The following is a 23,229-nucleotide window of genomic DNA, read 5'->3' on the forward strand; positions in this document are numbered from 1 at the left end:
AGAACGTGAGGCGAAACTTCTGCTGGCCAAGGTGATAGGAAAAGAAGCTGGAAGGTCTTCGAGGTCAACATCTAGACATTCGAGGTCGAAGCAGAAGTCGCGATCGAAGTCGATGTCGAGATCGGCTTCGAGGTCCAGGTCCAGAGTGAGGTCCAGGTCCAGATCGAAGTCGGCTTCGGATCATGCTTTGGGCTCCTCGAAGAAGAAGCACAAGAGGAGGAAGCATAGCTCAAGACATCAATCTGGCAAAGAGTCTTCTCGTAAACATCACAAGGACTTCGTGTCACCTTCACCTGAGCGATCTCGTGAGGGTTCCCCAGATCTGGAGCAAGAACCGGATCCGGATTCGCGTCATTCTTTGGCGCATGAAGAAGACGAGGAGATTCCTCGGGCACCGACTCCGGTGGTAAACCCAGAGGACCAAGAGGGCCAGGAAGAACCGATGCCGGAGCAGCCTCCTTCAGAGCAGCCGATGGGTTCGTACCCTCCCTTTCCTGGTCCTGGAAAGGACCCCTTACATTTCCTAAATGCCATGTTTGGCGTTTATACAAGGGCAATGTACCCCACTGGTGCACCAGCTGGTCCCATAGGTCCACTGTCTTTTAACTTGGGTATCCCTCAAGCTTACGCTCCGGCACCTTTTATGCCGTTTATGCCGACGCCTTATACACCTTGGCTCGGTACAGCGCCGCCGAGGTCATCGACTCCGCACACGGCTTCGCCGGCTCCGGAGCGACCTTGAGAACTGGATCGAGGTACGACGCCAGTTCGAGATTCTCGTCCTCCAGCTGTCCCGGCTCCTCTTTCGACGCCGGCTCCGGCTCCGTTGGGGTCGTCACCTGATCCGACGACTTTGATTCGTCTAGAGTGGTCGAGGGGCAGAGCTCAACGCCTCATGGAGGAAAAGGAGTATGAAGATCCTCAAGTAGAGGAAGGAGAGCTTCTGGATCAAGGGGACTGTTTTGAGGACCTACATAGTGCTAGTGGCCTGGAACTCTCTCCTGAGTGGGGTTTGTCATCAGTTTCTGATGCACCATCTAAGGACGTGGCACCCTACCATGTCGTCATTAAGAAGGCTGCAGAGCTGCTTAATCTGACTTTACCTACTGGTGAGCTCAAGCTTAACATCCTCACGGAGGTTTTGCATTCGCCTTCCTCTATTATAGAGCCTACACTCCCATTCACTGAGGCTTTGACTGAGCCAATAATGGAGGTATGGAAGAGACCATTGACTGCTCCTGCGGTATCCAGATCGGTGGCAAGACATTAGAGGGTGACACCTGGTGACCCTGAGTTTATGTCTTTGCATCCTTCACCAGAAAGTCTAGTTGTGCAGGCCGCTTGTTCCAACAGGTCTGCAGGTTCTTTTCCACAGGTGCCAGCAGATAAAGACTCTAAAAAATTAGACCAGTCTGCAAAAAAGATTTTCTCCTCGGGTAGCATGGCTCTTAAATCTACCAATGCTACTTGCCTACTAGGGAGATATATTCATGCTTTGATGGACTCTGTGAAACAGTTGTCAACTAAGCTTCCGGAGGAAGATCGAAAGAAATTCAATGAAGTAGTCTCTGATACTCAGGCAGCGGCCCGCCAGGTTATTCAGAGTGTCATGGACACAACGGACTCTGTGGCCAGGATAATGGGCTCTACTGTTGCTACGAGAAGAGCTGCATGGCTTAAGTCTTCTGAATTTTCAGCAGATGTACAGTCTACTCTAATAGACTTACCATTTGACGGAACTGGCCTCTTTGGAAAAAAAGCGGATGTAGCGTTGGAGAGGTTCAAAGATAGCCGGGCGACGGCAAGATCTTTGGGCCTGCAGGCTAGAGGCTCTACCACCAGGAAGTTTAGGGGATTTGGTAGATCCACTTTTCGTCCCTATAAACAAGGCCAGCAGCAGCAGCAGCAGCAGCAGCAGCAGCAGAACCCATTGTATAAGTCTTACAGAGGTAGACAAAAGTGTTGTGCTTGTGGACCCCGAGCCTCCTCCTCCTCTACTTCCTCCTCTAACAATCATCCCCCACCCGCAGCAGCAAAGCAGCCCTAGATCCGCCATTCTGGATCATGCGGGTCCAGTAGGGGGTCGGCTTACTCACTTTCTACGGGATTGGGAATCAGTTACATCAGATCTTTGGGTTCTCATTCTCGTAGAAAATGGGTATGCACTTCCTTTTCAGGAGTTCCCTCCCAATTACCCTCCTTGCCAAGGTTATTGTTCGGAGGACCACCTGCTTCTCCTGCAGGAAGAAGTCCTGGCACTGTTCAGAAAAGGTGCAATAGAGGTGGTTCCAGAGCAGGAAAGGGGTCAGGGGTGTTACTCCCGGTATTTCCTGATTCCCAAGAAGGATGGAAGGTTACGTCCAATCCTGGACCTCATGATTTTGAACCTCTATCTCAAACAGGAGAAGTTCAAAATGCTCAAACTTGCACAGGTTCTTCAAGCGCTGATGGAAGAAGACTGGATGGTGTCGATCGACTTGCAGGATGCGTATTTTCACATCCCCATTCTGAAGTCGCACAGAAAGTATCTCCGTTTTACGGTGGGATCGCAACACTACCAGTTTGCGGTCCTTCCGCTTGGGCTTACTACTGCGCCTCGAGTTTTCACCAAGGTGATGGTTGTGGTGGCTGCACATCTCAGAAGGTCGGGGATTCCAGTTTTCCCGTACCTGGACAATTGGCTGATCAAAGCAGAATCTCCAGAGACAGTGCTCCGTCATCTGCAGGAGACAACTCAGTTGTTACACAGGTTGGGTTTTTCAATAAATGTACCCAAATCTCACCTGGTGCCATCCCAGCGCAACCTGTTCATAGGTGCGGTACTGGACACAACTGTGTGTCGTGCATTCCCTCCTCCTCAAAGGATTCACGACATACAGGAAATGATTCCCTTGTTTTGCAATGGAGCGGTCGTTCCAGTCCTGAAGGTTCTTCGCCTGCTCTGTCTGATGGCTTCTTGCATTCTATTGGTCAACCATGCACACTGGCACATGAGGGCACTCCAGTGGTGCCTCCGCAGGCAGTGGTATCAGCACAACGGAGATCTCAGGGAGTCAGTCAGGATCTCCAGAGAAACTGCTGCGGATCTGTCTTGGTGGAGTGTGGAAGGCAATCTGTCTCAAGGGAAGCCTTTTCAACTACCTCCTCCAGTGGCCACGGTGATAACAGAAGCATCCACTCTAGGGTGGGGTGCTCATCTGGGGGATCTGGAGGTCAAGGGTCTTTGGTCTCCAGAGGAAAGGTTGCTTCACATCAACCTTCTAGAATTGCGGGCAATACGTCTGGCGCTCAAGGCCTTCCTCCCTTCCCTTCGCAGCCAGTCAGTTCAAGTCCTGACGGACAATACGACCGCGTTGTGGTATATCTACAAACAGGGAGGAGTGGGGTCGTGGTGTCTCTGCAGAGAGGCTCTGCGACTCTGGTCCTGGGTTCAGGACCATCAGATTTGTGTGATGGCAAATCACCTGGCCGGAGTTCTGAACGTACGTGCAGACAGACTCAGTCGGCGGTTCTCGGCAGATCGCGGGTGGAGGCTCCATCCAGAGGTAGTTCGCTACATCTTTCGGATGTGGGGAACTCCTCGGGTGGATCTGTTCGCCACTCACGAGAATGCTCACTGCCCGTCATTCTGCAGTCTCCAGTTTCCGATGCAAGGAGCCTTGGGGGACGCGTTTCAGTTGAGTTGGGGCTCACAACCCTTTACGCGTTTCCTCCCATACCTTTGATTCCTCGGGTTCTGAGGAAGATTCGCCAAGACCGGGCCCAAGTCATATTGATCGCCCCGCATTGGCCAAGAAGGGTGTGGTACACGGATCTTCTCCACCCCTCCTCTCACCCGCCGCTCCGTCTCCCTTTCAGGGCAGACCTCCTCTCTCAGATGGAGGGGCAGGTTCTACACCCCCACCTCCAGACATTACACCTTCATGCCTGGAGATTGAACGGGGCAACTTGAATTCCTTTTCTCTCCCTCACGATGTGGTGGATGTCATGCTTTCTGCCAGGCGTGACTCCACTAAGTCTATCTATTCTTATGGGTGGTGTAAATTTGTCTCTTGGTGTGGGGAGAGGGCTTTTGACCCTTTGAAGGCTCAATTGTCTCACATTTTACAGTTTGCTCTTTCTCTGGCACAGCAAAGTTTTGCTGTTGCCACAGTCAAGGGTTATCTTTCTGCTTTATCAGCATTTCTCTGTTTGCCGGATCAGCCCTCTCTTTTTAGGTCTCCTGTGGTTTTAAGATTTTTGAAGGGTCTTATAAATAAGTTCCCTCCTCCTCCTTTTATTGTTCCTCATTGGGATTTGAATCTTGTTTTAAACTTTTTGATGGGTTCTCCCTTCGAAACCTTGCACAAGTGTCCCATGAGGCTTTTATCTTTTAAATCGGTCTTCTTGGTTGCAATTACCTCGGCAAGGAGGGTAAGTGAGCTTCAAGCTCTTAGTTCCAAGCCCCCATGCTTGTCTATCCATGCTGAAAGAATGGTATTCAGGACCAGGGCTACTTTTCTCCCTAAGGTGGTAACTCCCTTCCATCTAGGACAATCCATTACCCTTCCTACCTTCTATCCTCTCCCTCACCCTTCCAAGGAGGAGGAGAGGCTTCATCGCTTGGACCCTAAGAGAGCAGTCAGTTTCTATCTCGATAGGACTAAAGACTATCGTATGGATGATCAGCTCTTTGTGGGTTTTGCTGGCTGCAAAAAGGGCAGAGCGGTGCACAAGCTCACACTTTACAGATGGATAATCCTGTGCATCAAGATTTGCTACTCTCTGGCGGGTAAGGACCCTCCTGAGGGTATCAGAGCTCATTCAACTAGAGCAAAGTCTGCAACATCCGCTTTGTCTAGAGGTGTTCCTGTTGAGGACATTTGCAGAGCTGCATCTTGGGCCTCCCTCCACACTTTCGCGAAGCACTACTGCTTAGATACTGAGGTGAGGAGGGACGGCCACTTCGCGCAATCTGTCCTCCAAGATTTTCTGGTATAGCAGAGGGGACACCCTCCTCCGGGAGTGGGGACTGCTGTGGGACTCTATTCACAAGGTGAGAGGAATCCACAAGACAGATGTATCTATCAGAAGAACAAGTTACTTACCTTTGGTAACGCTTTTTCTGGTAGATACAGTATCTGCCTGTGGATTTCTCACTGACCCACCCGCCTCCCTGTTGTCCGCTCTGCTATACTTGTATTTATGTATTCATATGCATGTTTATGATTGTATTTATATTTGGTTTTCAAACCTTAGCTACACACTGTGTGCGTGCAGTTTTTTAGGATTATATGTACTTTGTACAGTGTATATGTATATATCTTCTGTCATTGGTCCTTCCGGGTGCCTCGAAGGCATGGAAAAAAGGGCGGAACTGATGTCATCACGCCGATGTAGGCCTAATAAGGAGTCGGTGACGTCAGACGGAGTCGCGCGCGATGCCGTGCTCCTATGACGTCGTCCACGCTGGCGTGCTACAAAGAATTTTCCGAACGTTGCTGACGCAGGGGGATATTCACAAGGTGAGGAATCCACAGGCAGATACTGTATCTACCAGAAAAAGTGTTACTGAAGGTAAGTAACTTGTTCTTCTGCACTCATCTTTTTAATGGAAAATCTCTGTTTGGCTAAAACTAATAACAGCAGAGCAGCACCTGTTCTCAGTTACACGTAGTGTGGAAAGTGGATATGCACACACAATAGAAGCTACCCTGAAATAATGGTCACTTGCATAATGTAACTGTATTCCTACAAAGCACTAAATGGGTTACGTGCTGGGCATCTCAGAAAATATATAGGACTATCCTTACACACCACTAGGTATTATGCTTCATCAAAGGCAGTCCTCGCTCTCTAAAAACTGTGTTTGATAGAGACCGGGAATACACCTGGAGACAGGGAGGCACTAAGAATGTGCAAAAGTGATTTAAAAACCAATGTATTACCCCAAATTACATTTATTCATAGGGTATTACTTGGTGTTAAAAACTATTAGAGGAACTATTACATCATCACCACTCTTGTCGTCAACATGTTTCTGCTGTTGGCTCAAGTGAGTCTGCAGCATTCATCAGGACGGGATTCGGGCTCCTATTTTACCAGATTGGTTCTAGATATTGCCACTATGTTAGGGTGACTTGTGTCATCCTCTAACTAAAACTGCAGATGACAAAGAGGAGAGAACATCTTTAGGTGCACGGCGAGGGACGCACCTTGAGGCAAGTGTGACTACAGGGGTCCCTTTACCCTCCTCCCATGGGGCAATTAGGACCCTATATTGGGGGGTATATAAGAACACCAGTACACGAGAACAGGAGTACTCAGTGAAAGAACACACATATGGATGTTGGGAAGCAGGTGCAGTAAGTGAATGTCCACACACTTGGAATTCTGGAAGAAGTGCAGTCAGTAAAGAAGACAGCCATGAAATGTGGGAAAGGGTAGAACATCAATTGAGTGAAGGAATGCCACCATGAAATATTGGCTGTTTAGGAACACTAAATTGAATAGTTCTCATACATGACATGTATTAAGAGAAGCACTCTATGACCTAGCACAGCCATGGTTACTGGACAGGGCAAGGGTTGACAGGGAAAGACAGGGTTCTTAAAATGTGGCACAGGAGACCTCTCAGAATGGAGCAAAGTCAGTAAATATGAAAGAAAGTGTTCACAGGGAAAGGAGATTTTAACCGAAGAAGATTCGAGGACGTGACAGTGACTTAAGGAACATAGCCATTTAATATGAGAAGATGGAAGGTGGGAAGGGTAACATGTTTAGCGAAGGAACACAGCCAATGCATACACTATAACCTGAATTAAGGGAGAGAACTAATAACCCATGGTCGAAGAAAGACCTCAAGCCATGCTTTTCAAAAATGCCTTTACTCTATAAATTTCACAAAGACTGTGTGGCAACTTACCAAAATGGCAAAATATCACAAATTCTCAATAGTAAACCAACATGTTCAAAAGCCTGGTCTAGAGCCCTGAACTGGTTGTAAAGCAATATCAAGCTCTTAACAGCAGCCCCAATAAATAAATACTTAAAAAAATTTCTAAGCCCAAAAGGCACATTAGCATTGAAATTGTCACTTTGCTGCAATGAGAATGTTATTTGCTAGTTAGTATGCATGTATGTCTGGGCTCTATCACCATTTCCTAGTGACAGTGTCTCTGCGTTTCTTGCAGGAGCTGGTTGTGCGCTTTCTGAAAAGAGCTGCTGCTAATCTCCAGCAGTCCCTGCGAATGGTGCTCCCAAGTCGGCGTCTCCCACTTATGGACCGACGGCGAATTCTAGCCTATCAACTTGGCGAGTTTCTTCAATGCTATAACCAGGTGAGTCTGGTGCAATGGATCCTTGTGCATATGATGGACCAGGCGTTCATCAGCCTGTGAACTCCAAATGATATCATTTTTGGGGATCAGCTCTCTTTTGTCTCCAAGAGACATTTACTGGGAGCAAGGAATGGAAAAACAAAGAGGAAAGACGGAGTGTTAGACCTGGCATCATTGGCGGGAGTCTCCCTTCCATTTTGACGGATTGCCTCCTCTGTTTTGATATGTTTTTGCTGGTTTTATGCTTTGGGCACCGTGCCACTGCTAATCAGTGCCACAGTGCAAGTGCTCCCTATGTTACATTTATGCACTAATTGGTTATTCCATGATTGGGCTTTGATTTATTTTATTTTTTTTATTTTTTTAAATTTTTTTTTGGCAGACCTTTATTGCACATTATTCATATACACAGCGGTGTGCCTACAACCCACTGCTGGGGCCGGCCGCAATCGGTGTACCATAGATATCATACAAGCTTGACATCATACGCCAGAGGCACGATTGCAGGAGTCCAGAAGTCTTAGCTCAAGTAGGCACTTACAGTTAATCCAGATGCAATATTTACAGCGCACCCTTAGAGTGCGGTCGTACGCCCCCATGTGATCTCGGTCTAATTTTCAGTTTTTAGAAAGAAAGGCAACTTTAACAAATCCCAACCCCACCCCCCGTCTCATCCTGGTTTCAGTGAGTAGTCCAAGTCCAGTAGGCATGATGTGGCAGGGCAGCTAATACAACGTATGTCTAACAGCGTTTCCTAGGTAGGGAACGTTCACCCCCTCCCCAGAGCCATCCAGAGGCCATAGCGAGGATCAGTAACTATGGGTACCATGCCAGTCCTTGCAGCCCACCACGTTCTCACTGCCATGACCACCGCCCAGGCATTCACACCGGATACAGGGCTAATCACACTCCTCCGCCCCAAAAACTTCTCAAGCCGCTCCTTCCTCGCAGTCTGATAAAGCAGCAGTCACACTCTCGTCGCTATTAGTGTCTGTTAAAGAGAGCATATAGAGTGTAAACGGAGCCCAGACATCCCTCGGGCAAGGTGCCTCAGGTAACTCGTCATAGTAACAGTTCAATTGGTCCCTGGAATAGGCCATATCTTTCAGCCACATTTGTACCTCAGGCGCTCTCCTTCCTCCCCAAACCATAGCAACCCTCCTTCTGGCTAATTGAAGCGCCAACACCACAAGCCGCCGCGACGGCGCAGCCACCCCAGAGGCAATGCCCAACAGACACAGGCGTACATCCAGCCTTACCTCAGTTGAGGCCATGACAGTCAGCCTTTCAGTCACCTCCCTCCAATAGTCGTAGACGTGCGGGCAACCCCAGGCCAGGTGTATAAAGTCAGCGTCCTCAGCTCCGCAGCGGACACATTGAGCAGTGGACCTGAGCCCATATCGTACCAGTTGGGCCGGCGTATAGTACCACTGTTGTAGAAATTTATAATGCAGAAGGCGGAAATTGCCATTGATCACATACCCACCGGTCATAGCACAGCATTCATTCCAGTCGTCATCACTCAGCGGTTCCGGGAGACTCCTATCCCACCTTGCTCTGGCCAGGGTCGCCCCTCCACCCTCATCTTCCTGTGCAGCCTTATATAATTTAGATAGCAATTTAGTCCTGTCTTTGACCGTATAGAGCAACTGCAATGCACCTAGGGCCAATGGTTCCTCCGGATATGTTGGGTATAAGTCACGCACGGCAGCCCGCAGTCTGACATACACAAAGGTGGACATAGTAGCATTCGTCGAGCGGGTGGTCATCTCCTGAGAGGAGAGAAACGATGCTCCCGGAAATAGGTCCCCCATAGTCTGTAGTCCAGCCTCCCGCAGAGTCTGCAGCCCTCCCGGCTCGCCCGAGACAGAGATATCCGAGTGATAAAGTAGCGGCATGGCTGGGGCGTATAGCGGCAGCCTGCCAGCACGTTTACCCAGGGTAGTCCATGCAGTCGCCGTGAGCCGCACGGTATCAATCTCCCCCTTCTCAAACACCGAGTGCTTATTTACTATCATAGCCCTTAGCGGATACGGCAGAACTGCACTTGCTTCCAACGCTACGTGCAGAGTGTATGGCGGAGAGTTTATCCAGTAGCTCGCAAAGTGTGCCTGTGCGCAAAGATAATAAAGTCTCATATCCGGCAGGGCAAACCCACCTAGATCGTATGGCTTGGTCAGTACCTCCCAAGTCACTCGCGGCCTCTTGCCGGCCCAAGTGAGAGATATCAGCAGGGATCGCAGTCTCGCAAAGAAGTGTGACCTTAGCGGGACCGGAATGTTGACGAATAGGTAAAGAAATTTCGGCAGCACTACCATTTTAATCAAAGACACGCGATCCGCCAGAGTCAGTGGGAGACGAGTCCATCTCGCCACCTGGTCTTCCAGGTTGGAAATGGCAACGCCGTAGTTGGCCCGTATGACTTCTTGGTAATCTCTGTGCACCCAAACGCCCAGGTATCTAATTGACTCCGTCGCCCATTCCAGCGGGAATTCCAATGGCACCCGGTGAGTAACGTCCGTGAGAGGCATTACCACTGACTTGTCCCAATTTATGGTCAGTCCTGAGTGCCGGCCGAATTTAATGAACTCTCGAAGTATGCGCTCCAGGTGAAGCGCCGGGTCTCTGACATATAGGACCATGTCGTCAGCGTACATTGATACGGCCAACGATCTGAGAGGGAACTTCAGCGCTGCCTCCGCATACCTCTGACGCAAGACACAGGCCAGCGGTTCCATCATGATGGCAAAAAGCAGGGGCGATAGAGGGCAGCCCTGCCTCGTCCCCCGCTGTATTGAAAAGGAGGCAGAGACATGACCATTAATCCTGACTCTTGCCGTGGGTGCATTATACAACAGGGCAATTAGTGACGTGAAGAAGAAAGGCACCCCCATCCGATGCAGAACGGCCAGCATATATTTCCATGCCACTGAATCAAAAGCCTTGGCGGCATCAAGCATGACTGCCACCGCGGCTAGGTCTGGCTTAAGGAGATGTAGTACGGCGAACAAGGTCCTTAGGTTGTGAGTGGTGGACCGGAGGGGGATAAACCCCGATTGATCGGGTAATACCATAACCGGCAGGAGTAGACGCAGTCTCGTGGCTAGCACTTTGGCTATTATTTTAACATCAGTGTTTATTAGTGAAAGGGGACGGTACGACTCGCACCTATTTAGAGGCTTACCGGGCTTAGGAAGCGCCACCAAGAGTGCCTCTCTCATAGTCCCCGGAAGTCGTCCGCATTCAAAAGCTTCCTCTAGGACCATGGCCAGCCGCGGAATAAGCAAATCCGCATATGTTTTATAAAATTCGACGGGCAGGCCATCTGTGCCAGCCGCCTTCCCATTCGGCAGGGCTGCTATCGCGTCCCTGAATTCCGCCTCAGTAACATGATGCATTAGGAATTCCTGTTGACCCCTGGAGAGCCACACCAGCGCTACATCCTCCAAATACCGCGATATTTCTGCCTCTTCCGCCGTTTCCCTATACTCATAGAGTTGCGCATAGTGTCTCGAGAAGCAGGCAAGTATACCATCCGACGTAGTCACCACAGCTCCCTGATCCTCAATTTCCAATACAGTGCAGTGCCTAGCCCAAGGGTCTCGAATCCTATCAGCTAGTCCCTTGCCCGGCCTACCCCCCTCTCCATAATATCTGGCTGTAGCGCGTTTGGATAGAAATTTCACCTCCTGGTCTGCCAATTCATTATATTCTGTGACCTTTGCCCTAACATCCGCTAGCAATGTGCTTTCCGCCCCTTCCTCCAGCCGGCGTTCTAAAGCCAACAACTCCCTTTCCAGTTTGGACATAGAGTCTCTGATGGACGTGAGGACCCCGGACCGCAACCCGATACATGCACCCCGCACTGAGACCTTAAAGGCCTCCCACACCGTGATCATACTATCGACGGAGCCCACATTGGTCTCGAAGAACTCCTCAATTATCTGCCGCAGACGCTCACACAACACTTGATCCGTTAACACTCCAGGGGATAGTCGCCAGGTAAATGGGGCAGGAGCATGTGTAGGTATCCGCAGCTTCAGTGCAACAGGGGCATGGTCAGAAAGCGTTCGGGGCAGGTGTTCCGCATTCAGCACCCATCCACTCACATCTCGGGTCAATAACCAATAATCCAGTCTCGACCACGTATTGTGCGCTGATGTGTAGCAAGTTCCCTCCCGCCTGCCAGGATTCTGCAAGCGCCAGACATCCAACAATTGCAGCCCATTCATACCCTCGCGCACCGCATCCGTCCCTCTCTTACGTTCACAAGGCCGGTCGTGTCTCCTATCCAACTCAGAATCCAATGTAACATTCCAGTCCCCCCCACAGAGGATTGCCGATGGTGGTAGGCTATACAGTTTGTTCCAAAGTGCAATGAAAAAATCAGGGTCATCTATATTAGGACCGTAGACATTGAGAAGAGTGATCAACGTGCCACACAGTTTACCCTGCACAACAATATATCTGCCATCCTGATCCACCTCCTCATGTAGCACCTCAAATGGAACATTCTTTTTTATCAGAATCATTACCCCACGGGCATAGGAAGAATATGACGTGGCCCACCTCGCTCCCGCCCACTGTTTGCCCACCAATTCGGCCGCCGCCCCCTTGAGATGCGTCTCCTGTAGAAATGCTACTTGTGCCCCATGTCTATTCAAAAAGGCAAGCATTTGTCTAGTTTTCTGCGGCTTGTTTAGCCCTCGCACATTCCATGTAACACACGTGATGGTGCCCCCCCTATCCATATCGCCTAAGGTGTAAGTATCCTAGCAGTGAGTTCATCCTCGGCAGCCCCTGCCCGCTAAACCATCCCCCACCTCTCACCCTCCTAGATACAGCCCCAGTGGCGCTGGGAAAGACTCGGAACCACAAACTGCAGCCCCACTCACATCTCAAAGATGACTCAGATTCAAACCCCTTGACCAGGAAAAACATCAACAACCCAACTAGTTGCAACATCCCATCCCCCATCCCACCGCCCACTTCAGCACTCCCAACTTGCCAAAGCCTCCCCGTGCCCCCCCCCCCTTTGCAACCCCCAACAATGCAAACAGCCACATTTGGGGATCTCCCTTATCTGGAGGCGTAGTGGCACACCACCCTCGCCAGAACTGACGAGAGTGCAGACCATTGCCGTTGACAACAACCCCAACCCCTCTACCCACCCCCACGGTCAGAGCATCAGAACCGATGGTATTCATATAATAGCACATTGCACTGGGCGCCCCTGAAAGCGTCCACTTCCCAAGAACATCGCCAAGGTCCCAGAGAGGCCACCTCATCCAGCGCAGTAACACATATTGCACAACAGACCACATTCAGCTGAGTTCCACTGTAAGAGAGCCCCCGCTACTGCAGGGTGGCAGCTTCAGCAAGTGCAGTATGCACCATAGCACTCCCCCTCGCACAACACATAGAGCAACACCACAAAGTGTAACAGGGGCTGAAACGCCCGAGCGTCTCCTCAGCAATTACCGCATATGCTGCAATAGAGGCAACCCAGTGCAATACTCCGCATTTCCCCCATCATCATAGTCAGCAGTGCAATGCAGGTCAGGCCTCCTCGTCCAGCCTTTCATCATCCCCTTCATGACGTCCAGGCGGTTCTTTAGCACGTTTTTTCAGTTTTTTGGCATATTCCAGGGCTGCCTTGGGCGAGGAGAAAATCTTGTTATCCGATGGAGGCCCAATCCGAAGACGCGCAGGGTACAGCATGGCATAAGCGATGGTCTCCGCCCTCAGCAATTGTTTCACCGTCGCGAATTCCTTACGTGCCGTCTGTACTGCCATGGTGAAGTCGGGATAAAACTCCAGTTTGTTACCTTGATAGTCTATGGAGCCCTTCTCCCTGGCGAGCCGTAGAATAGTGTCCCGGTCCCTATAGTTCAGGATCCTTGCCACAATAGGCCTCGGCGGCGCTCCTGGCGGAGGCTTCTTAGCTAGGGACCGATGCGCACGCTCCACAATGAAGACACGGGATAGCTGGTCAGCCCCAAATATGTCGATGATCATGCGCTCCATGAAGTCCTCCATGCGCCCCACGTTTGTGGATTCCGGCAGGCCTGTAACGCGAACGTTGTTCCTCCTGGACCTCCCTTCTAACTCCTCATTCTTCGCTTGTATGACCGCCAGCACCCTTTCCATATTAAAGACTTTGGACGAGACCGTGGCCAGACCATCCTCTGTGGCGGAAACTCGCTGTTCCACCTCTCCCATCCGTTCGTTCTGACGGTCAAATTGTGTCGCCATCTGATCAAGACGTTGATTTACAGACTCCATGGTGCCCTCAATAGACTGCAGAGTCTTCTGCATAGCCACCAGTGTGGATTCCAGATTAGGCGTACCCCCAACCGCCCCACCCTGGTCGGTGTCCGCGGGTGCCTGGGAGGATGTATGCGCAGTCTTTTTTGCTTCGAAGTTGATTTTAGGCTGGTTTCTATCAGGCCTGCCCATGACTGCGATCTATCTCAGCGTGGTCCGAGACTCAGCTATGCAGGGCAGTTATCTTAGGTAAGTCTTTCAAAATGCTATCAGTGCAGACATCAGCCACCGCGCACTGCAAACTATGTCCAGGCCCAGGCCCACGGGCACCCCCAGTCCAGGCCAAGTAGTACCGTCACCCCAGCAGGCGAGGCGCGCCAGGCAATCTTCGTGTAGGCACACGGTGCAGATATGGGCAGTGGAGCGTAGTGCCCAAGGCAACAGATAGGCAGCACAGAAGGGCTCCCAGGTCCGTGTCCCCTTTCTGACAGCGCCAATAGCAGGAGAGGTAGCGCTGGGGATGTGCCGATCGCCGGTGTGCAATAAGCAGCTGCCAGGTGGAAGGAGGCCCCAAGATGGCGGGCGCCTTCCAGGCCCGCCTCTCCCAGCGCAGCAGGTCTCCCAGTGCCACGCGTGAGGCGATGTACACTCTCACCGGCAGCCCAGAATGTGGCTCCGCCTAAGCTCTTGTCCCTCTCAGCCGCTCCGCTCCTCAGCCGACCCTCTCCCCGGCCCCCCCGAGCTCGCGCGGCGCGGGCTATCGCGGCCCAGCACCACCTCCGCAGCACCGGGCTAGCGTAGCGCCCACGCCCCACTCACCGGGACCAGCAGGGCCAAGTCCAGGCCGTCCAAAGCGCCGCAGTCTTTCCGGGGGATCCCGTTGTCAGCACCGCCTCGCCGCCTCCACAGCCACGAAGCGCCGTCTCTAGGGCTCCGCTCTCACAGGTAGCAACGGCAGCAAGGGCCTAGATCGCAGCGGAGCTTCCGCTCTGCGCCCGTCGGAGTCTCCGTCGTCCACGTCCCGGCCTGGGACCGTTCAGCTCCGGGCGCCCGCAGGACAGCTGCAAACACCTCGCAGATCGCCCCAGTGAGTCACCGATGGCAGTGGATCAAGCTCCGCCGGGGTGTAGGGCAAAAGCGCCGGGGAAACAGGATAAATTAGCAAATATTGAATGGTCTAGACGGAGCCTCACGCGAGTGCGGCCATCTCGTCCGGCGCCCTCTAGCGCCCCCCCGGGTTTTGATTTATATGTCAGCCCCTAGTACAGTGCACATGTGTGCCCAGGGCTTATAAATCAAATGCTGCTGGTGGGCTTGCAGCACTGGTTGTGCCACCCACAGAAGCAGCTTGTAAAGTGTGTGTTCGAGGCATGTGGGCTGCTGAATTCATATCTGTGCATAGATCGCCGCCTAGTGTTGGGTCCGGTTGATCACACATGGTTGTCCTGGAAGAGTCTTCGAAGTATCACAAGATAGGTGGCTCCTCCCCTGGACTACAGTGCGCATGGGCATCGACTCCATCCTCAGATTGTTTTTTTCTGCCATTGGGTTCGGATGTATATTGGTTCAACCTAGTCGGAATCGATATAAAACTTTCTTAAGGCCAAAAGGCCTTTAGTTTTTTCGTCGGTATAGTCTTGCGTTCGGTGCCCGATTCTTCCAGCTCGGTTCAGAGACGGATTCCAGACGCCGCGTGCTTTCGACGCTGAAGGCCCAGTTGACGCCACAGACCTTATCGACGGACCATCATGGAACGGAGTCCGTTCAAGAGATGTCCCGTGTGCAATTCCAAGTATCCCCACATCGACGTCCACCCGGTGTGCAACCAGTGTCTGTCGCCGGATCATAATGAAGCTAGCTACATGGCATGTTCAAGATTTCGATCCAAGAAGACTCTTATGCATCGTCGCGCTGCGCGCCAGGAGGCCCAGCAGACTGCACCGGCGCCTGTGAACATATTCGATGCCGGGGATGATGAGGGAGCTGACCGGGAAGTTAGTGAGAACCTGTCGAATCCCGCGTCGGAGGTCGACTACAACTACGACGCGGACGTTGAAATGCTCGAAGCGGAAGAAGTCGTCGACGAGGTAGGAGACGACGATGGAGCCTTTGGGGCCATGGAAGATAGCTCGAGCGAAGAGCTAACTCAAACTGACTTTGGGGCCGAAACGCTTCAAAAGGCTCAGGTCGAGGGAGCGCCACTAGGCCTTACCCAAGATCTTCCAGTGGGTTCTACGGCCCCGCCTTCGGGCTCGGCTACGGACATTGCTATTGAGCCGCACCCTGCGAAATCGAAACCGAAAGTGAAGACACCGGTCTCGACGCTAGTGAAAGCACTGGTGCCCCCCTCGAAACCAAAAGTGCATATTGCTTTGGTCGGCTCAAAGCCCTCGGACCTATCGGCACCGACGAAGCAGAAGGGCGTTGTCGTTCCGAAGACCCAGCCCAAGGGCGTCGAGACGAAGTCTGGCACGCCGAAGACAAAGGTCAAGGCAGTCGAGCCGAGCAAGTCGGCGCCGAAGACGGTCGACACCAACAGAGGGCTCGGTGATCCGAAGGTTCTCGAGACTCCGCATCGATAAGACAAGGCCAAGAGAGGCCCAACCCACGAGTCCACGCCTAGTGGTGCCTCGAAGGATTCCGTCGACTCGACGCAGCCGTCCGCCGCTTTCTCCAAGCAAGTGGCGGATTCCCTGAAGCGCATCAAGGACAAGGCCTCAAGTGTCGGGCCAAAAGATCCTCCACCTTCGAAGCCTGTCGATAAACCTCAGAAAGCGTCGACGCCCATTCATTTCACGTTGCCGCAGAAAGTGGCGCCGAAGGCTTTCACCCCTAAGATGGTCACCAACGTGCCCGAGAAGGTGTCCTCGGTGCCGAAGGCAACGACGGTGGTCCCGGCCTTAAAAATTTTAAATGTCGTATACTTGTAAAGCGCACAGCTGCCCCAGCAAAGGGGCGTCCCAGCGCTGTATCCCGCTGGGGAACCCATCCTGGCTTTCCCTGTGAGATGGTCCCTCCTGGGCATCTCCAAGGTGAAGACAAGCATCCCCGGCGCTGATGGGGCCGTTAGTAGAGATTAAGCAAGCTATTGCCCAGAGTTGCTGAGTGGGACCTATGGTTGGAGTAGGCACCGAGGCGAGAATTATCGAGTCCGTTGACCATGGCTCAAGACCCTGCCGCGTCGGGAATCGAACCCTCGTCCCGGGCCGACCTCTGCTTCCAGGTCTGCCACCTCTAACCAGTGAGCCACACCACTCCACTCAAAGCATCGACAATCTTCGTTGGAAGAACAGCAAGAACATTTTATTGATGCCGAAACGGGCAGACTTTCCCTTCATAAGCGGAAAATTGCCCCAGAACAGTCGATGGAGTCCTATAAAATTCCACTGAAGAAAAAGAAGGATTCCACTTCGACTCCTGTTCTTGTGGAACCAATTTCTCCACATGGCCATGACGTCTCACCCACCTATTCAGATGTGGATGCTGGGGAAGGTGATGATGATGATGAGTACAGCTATCCTGTCTACACTGAGCCAGATGATACCAATGAACCCTGGGCAGCTGGTGCTGACCCAGGTGATCCTCACTCTACCCCAGACACTCAAATGTATGCTGTGAAAACATCGCCTACAGAGGATTCAGCAGCGTTTAGTGCCCTCATTGAAAGGGCAGCTAAAAATCACGACGTCCAGCTCCATGCTGACCCCATTGAAGTGGACTTTCTTTTTGACACCTTTTCCATCTCAGAGAGGACTGTCAAGACTCTGCCTATGTTGAAGGGTGTCTTGAAGCATGCTGGGGAGATCTTTAAAGAGCCTACGAGAGCCAGGGTGATAAACCCTAGAATTGAGAAGAAGTATAAACCGGCACCTAGTGATCCTATTTACATCAAGGGACAGTTGCCTCTGGACTCTCTTGTTGTTTCTAATGCCCGGAAGAGGGCTAATTCACAAACAACGGGTGCTGCTCCTCCCCCAGATAAGGAATCTAAGGTGTTTGAGGCATCAGGGAAAAGGGTGGCAGCTCAAGCGGCCAATATCTGGTGCATTTCAAATACACAAGCACTTCTAGCAAGGTATGACATTGCACACTATGACACACTGGAGACCCTGTCGCAGCACCTGCCAGACGAATACAAAGAGGCAGCTGAGATGCTCATCCAAGAGGGGAAGCTCATATCCAATGCTTCTATTAAATGTGCACTGGACGCGGCTGACACCGCGGCCAGAGCTATCAACACTAGTGTCATGCTGAGACGACATGCCTGGCTCAGAATCTCAGGATTTAAGCCGGAGATACAGACCACCATTCTTAATCAGACAGTAAACCCTGATCATCTATTTGGCCCAGAGGTGGACACCACCTTGGAGAAGATCAAAAAGGACACTGAAACTGCTAAGTCCATGGGGGCTCTGCAGTCCCAGCAGTTCAGGGGTGGTTCTTTTTGTCGCTCAAGCACTAGAGGTGTTTAGAGAGGCCAGCTCTCCCAAACCACACAGTACTATAAAGGTAACACGCAGACCACATATACCAAACAAAGTCGAGGTGGATATTGTGGAAACAGCGCCAAAGGCAGAGGTCGTGGAAACAACAACTCCAGATCCTCCGCCACTAACAAACAGCGACGCCTTGTCACTGCCCCCCGACCACGCAACACCGGTCGGGGGGAGACTTCAACAGTTCCTGCCAGTCTAGAAGTCCATCACCACAGACAGGTGGGTCACACAGCTTATACAGTACGGTTATTGTCTGGGGTTAACATCCACTCCACCCAACATACCCCCAAGACACCGTCCTATGTCTGCCGAGGATTTGCACTTATTGCAGCAGGAGGTCCTCGTCATGCTGCAAAAAGGGGCAATCGAGCTTGTGCCTGTGGAAGAAAGAGGCACAGGAGTTTACTCACTGTACTTCTTGATACCAAAAAAGGACGGGTCCCTAAGACCTATACTATACCTCAGACCCCTCAATCAGTACATTGTTGGAGCACTTTCACATGCTAGCACTGCAGCAAGTCCTACCGTTGCTAAGTCACTTTAGATCTAAAAGATGCGTATTTTCATTTTTCGCTGCACCCGTCACACAAAAAATACCTCGGGTTCACCATCCAAAATCAACATTACCAGTTCAAGGTTCTACCTTTCGGAGTCACCACGGCACCCAGGGTGTTTACAAAGTGCCTGGCGATAGTGGCAGCACACCTTCGGAGACAGAACATTCACGTCTACCCTTATCTGGACGACTGGCTAATCCAGGCAAAGTCGGCCCAGCAGTGTGCCGCCCACATGTCCCACACCATTCACCTTCTTCACGATCTGGGATTCTCACTGAATTACCCAAAGTCCCACCTGCAACCCGCCCACATACGGCAGTATCTGGGTACGACTATCAACACTCTGGCAGCCACAGCGCAGCCAAATTCAGTGAGGGTCAGCAGCATTCAATCGCTGATAATAAAATTCAGACCTCAACACTCGCTTCCAGTGCGGGTGTTCATGCAATTGATAGGCATGATTGCCTCCTGCATCTCCATAGTCCCGCACGCGAGACTACATATGCCTCCGCTTCAGGAGTGCTTAGCACGTCAGGGGATTCAGGCTCACGGACAGTTGAAAGACCTAGTGTTGGTGAGCGGTCGGGCGTACATCTCTCTGCATTGGTGGAATCCACGAAACCTTTGCAAGGGACGACCGTTCCAAGAGCCTGTGCCACAGATCATCCTGACGACGGACGCTTCTCTCCAGGGATGGGGAGCTCATGTACTCCACTACACTGTGCAGGGACTATGGACACCACAACAAAGGAAGATGCACATCAATGTTCTAGAACTGATGGCTATCTTCATGGCAATGAAAGCCTTCAAAGTACATCTGTGCAACAAAGTCGTGTTGATCCGGACGGACAACATGACGGCAATGTACTACATTCAGAAACAGGGAGGTACACACTCTCCACAGTTGTCTCATCTGGCTCAGAGCATGTGGAAGTGGGCCATTCAGAGAAACATCTTCCTCATGGCAGAACACCTCCCAGGCAAAGACAATCGGATGGCGGACCTGCTCAGCAGGTACAGCCACCAAATGCACGAGTGGGAGATACATCCATCAGTACTCCACCCGTACTTCCAAAGGTGGGTTCATCCAGAGATAGACCTGTTCGCCACAAAGGAGAACGCAAAATGCCGAAGCTTTGCCGCCAGGTTTCCACACCCACAGTCGCAGGGCAATGCGATATGGATGAACTGGTCAGGCAAATTTGCGTATGCTTTTCCCCCAGCACCTCTAATACCACTGGTGGCACGCAAGCTAAAACAACCCTCGATGACTCTCATCCTGGTTGCTCCAACGTGGGCTCGCCAACCATGGTACACCACGTTTCTGGAACTGTCCGTGGTGCCGCATCAACTGCTGCGCCTCACACCCAGGCTTTTGACGCAGAGCCATGGCGACATTCAGCATCCAGATCCGCAACAGCTCAACTTGGCGATCTGGCTCCTGAGGTCTTAGAGTTTGGCTACTCAACTTACCTCCTGACTGTATGGACATCATCCGGGAGGCAAGGAAGACCACCACCAGAGCATGCTATGCGGCGAAATTCGAAGCGGTTTGTCATTTATTGTGCAGACCACAACATTAACCCGCTGGATGCATCTATTCAAAACATCATTTGTTATCTCTTGCATCTGTACAAATGTAATCTGGCCTATGCTTCCATTTGTATACATTTATCCGCAATGGCTGCTTATCTCCAAAACAGACAGCACCTCTCACTTTTCAAGGTGCCTGCCATTAAAGCTTTTCTGGAAGGACTCAAACGAACGAGTCATTCCTCCGCGGACGCCACTAGCTCCAGAGTGGAACCTCAATGTGGTCCTCACCAGGCTGATGGGTCCCCATTTTGAGCCACTGCATTCCTGCGAAATTCAGTTCTTGACATGGAAAGTGGCTTTCCTTATAGCAATTACGTCGCTACGACGAGTTAGTGAATTCCAGGCACTAACCATCCAAGAGCCATTTATTCAGATTCATTCTAACAGGGTGGTGCTTCGCACTAACCCTAAATTCCTTCCTAAGGTAGTGTCTCAATTCCATATCAACCAGACTATAGAACTACCTGTGTTCTTCCAAAATCCAGAGTCAATTGCGGAGAGAATGCTCCACACACTTGACGTCAAAAGGGCCCTAATGTACTACATTGATAGGACCAAAGATTTTAGGAAGACTAAACAACTCTTTGTTGCCTTTGCGCCACAACACAAAGGTAACCCCATTTCCAAGGCTGGTATAGCCAGGTGGATCGTTAAATGTATTCAGATCTGCTATCAGAAAGCCAAGCGCACTCTCACCATTCCACCACGGGCCCACTCCACCCGCAAGTTGGGGGCCTCCATGGCTTTCCTTGGAAATATTCCTTTGGAAGACATATGTAGAGCAGCCACATGGTCTACCACGCACACATTTACAAAACATTACTGTGTTGATGTGCACTCCAAACAGCAGGCAGCTGTAGGGCAGGCTGTTCTAAAAACACTTTTCAAAACTGCTGCAGCTGGCACGGGCGGCCGCCGTTAATGGAGGGACTGCTATGTATTCTATGCACAGATATGAATTCAGCAGCCCACATGCCTCGAACCGAATATGCTACTTACCAGTATGCATCTGTTTTTGGCATGTAGGGTTGCTCACATTCATATCGCCCGCCCTCCTCCCCGGCGCCTTTAGCGGCTGCAGCATTCACACATACTTCTAGCATGGTCATCATTCACTTAGTTTCACTCCATCTTGGCCACAATGGCTAAAAACAATCTGAGGATGGAGTCGATGCCCATGCGCACTGTAGTCCAGGGGAGGAGCCACCTATCTCGTGATACTTCGAAGACTCTTCCAGGACAACAATGTGCGATCATCCGGACCCAACACTAGGCGGCGATCTATGCACAGATATGAATGTCAGCAGCCCTACATGCCAAGAACAGATGCATACTGGTAAGTAGCATATTCCTTGTCCCGCTCACCACATACTTCAGGATGAAATCTGAGTATTCTGTTGGGGGGAAGTGGAGGAGGTAGTGACCGGGGTTGTGGTGAGTTGGCAAATGTGGCCTTTAAGACATTTGTACATATGATAATGCAAGGCTTGTGTGCAGTCTAGCACTGCCAAGTCGACTTGGCCAAGTGCACCCACTTGCCAGTCCCTAAATCTTCCCTTTGCTTCATATTAGACACCCTATGGTAGGCCCAAGGGCTGGGTGCATTGTAAGTATAAGGTAGGACATGCTCTGATGTGTGTAGCATGTTGTAATAGTGAATTACAGCCATTTTGGTTTTCACTATTGAAGGCTACCTGTTCTCATAGGCCAGAATGGGCAGTTAGATTATTACATTCTTATAATCCTAACCGACTCAGGGAACATGGTAGAAATTCGAATTCAGAATGCCTGAACTCAGAATAATAAAATACATCTTTTAGTAAAGTTGGTTTTAATATTCTGTGTTTGAAAATACCACTTTTATAAAGTAGGTATTTTCTTGCCTAGCTATCCAGCCCTGCCTCTGATGGGTTGTGTATTCCTTGTCTGGGTTTGTGAATGACCGGGCTGGGGGATTTCAGGAGACAGGCTGAGGCAGCCCAGTGGTGAATAGAGAGATATGCATCTAGATGGGAGGGAGGAGTTGCACCTGGGACCTGAATATGGCTGGGCCTTCCCTCTACAATGCTGGCTCCACCTCCTGTGGCTTGTCTGATGTCTCTGCTTTGCACTGTAAAAGGAGAGGAGGAATCATGTCAACAGAGTGATCCAGAGCTGTATCTTCCCTCCCTTGTGCTAGCTTCACCTCCTGTGGGGTGGGTGATGTCTCTCCCCTGCACAGTGAAAGGAAGAAGAGAGTCATGTAAACAAAGTGCTCAGGAACTGGTTTGGACTAGACAGAGGCCTCTCTACCTAAAGAGAACAAAGGATTTTGGGTTATAAATATTGGAACCCTGATCCCAAGAAATTAGATCACTTCTGGACAGGAAACCTTTCTGCCAAGGAGAAGAACAAAGGAAGCTGCAGGAGTTGTACTGCCACTCTGCCAGTTTGCTGGGTTGGCCTGCAGTGGTTGCTTCATTGCCAAGGGAAAGGAGAAGGAACTTTGTAAGGACTTTCATCAACAGAATATTCTCCTCTGGGAGCAGGAAGCGCGATGCATCGAGAAGAAGCGTGTCGCCGCCGCAGCTGAAATCGTCACATCGCCGGAGAAGTGAGCCTTCGCCACGTCTCCCTGGAAACGTGTGTTCCTTGAAGCTGCCTGCTGGCGCAGCACCGGAGAAGCGTGACGCCATCGTGTGAGTCGCCATCGCATCACCGGAGAAGCGTGTCGCAGGGCCTATCGCGGCTCCAAAGTACAGAGTCGTAGCCAGGCTGCCAGGGCGTCATCGCATCGCCGCATCAAGGGTGCCATCTCCTCGCATCGCAACCGGATCATCGCATCGCATCAAGGCGCCATCTTACGTACCGCAACGGGCCCGCAGGCCGAGAATCTACGCATCACCTCTGCACCGGTGGATTCAAGTCTACACTGTCTTGTTTTTGGGCGCACCAACATTTAATTGCAGCAGCCGGGGTATCCTGAGTAGAGCGTTGGGCTGCAGTACTTATTCC

General features: G+C 51.3%; 1 protein-coding gene and 1 long non-coding RNA gene across 6 annotated transcripts in view; one reads left to right on the plus strand and one right to left on the minus strand.

Moving 5' to 3' along the window:
* The window catches only part of TTLL5 (tubulin tyrosine ligase like 5), a 1,386,223-nt gene that overhangs the window by 583,245 nt on the left and 779,749 nt on the right, over nt 1-23,229 (plus strand). For all 5 annotated transcript variants that reach the window (XM_086937525.1, XM_086937527.1, XM_086937530.1 and 2 more), the window contains one exon: nt 7,173-7,319. In XM_086937525.1, the coding sequence (XP_086793651.1) occupies nt 7,173-7,319 (147 nt within the window). The remainder of the gene's footprint in view (nt 1-7,172; nt 7,320-23,229) is intronic.
* Nucleotides 1-23,229, minus strand: part of LOC147689977 (uncharacterized) — a 315,487-nt gene that overhangs the window by 254,314 nt on the left and 37,944 nt on the right. The window lies entirely within an intron of this gene.

Source organism: Lissotriton vulgaris, chromosome 9, assembly GCF_964263255.1.
Source record: "Lissotriton vulgaris chromosome 9, aLisVul1.2, whole genome shotgun sequence".
In the NCBI taxonomy this organism is placed as follows: domain Eukaryota; kingdom Metazoa; phylum Chordata; class Amphibia; order Caudata; family Salamandridae; genus Lissotriton; species Lissotriton vulgaris.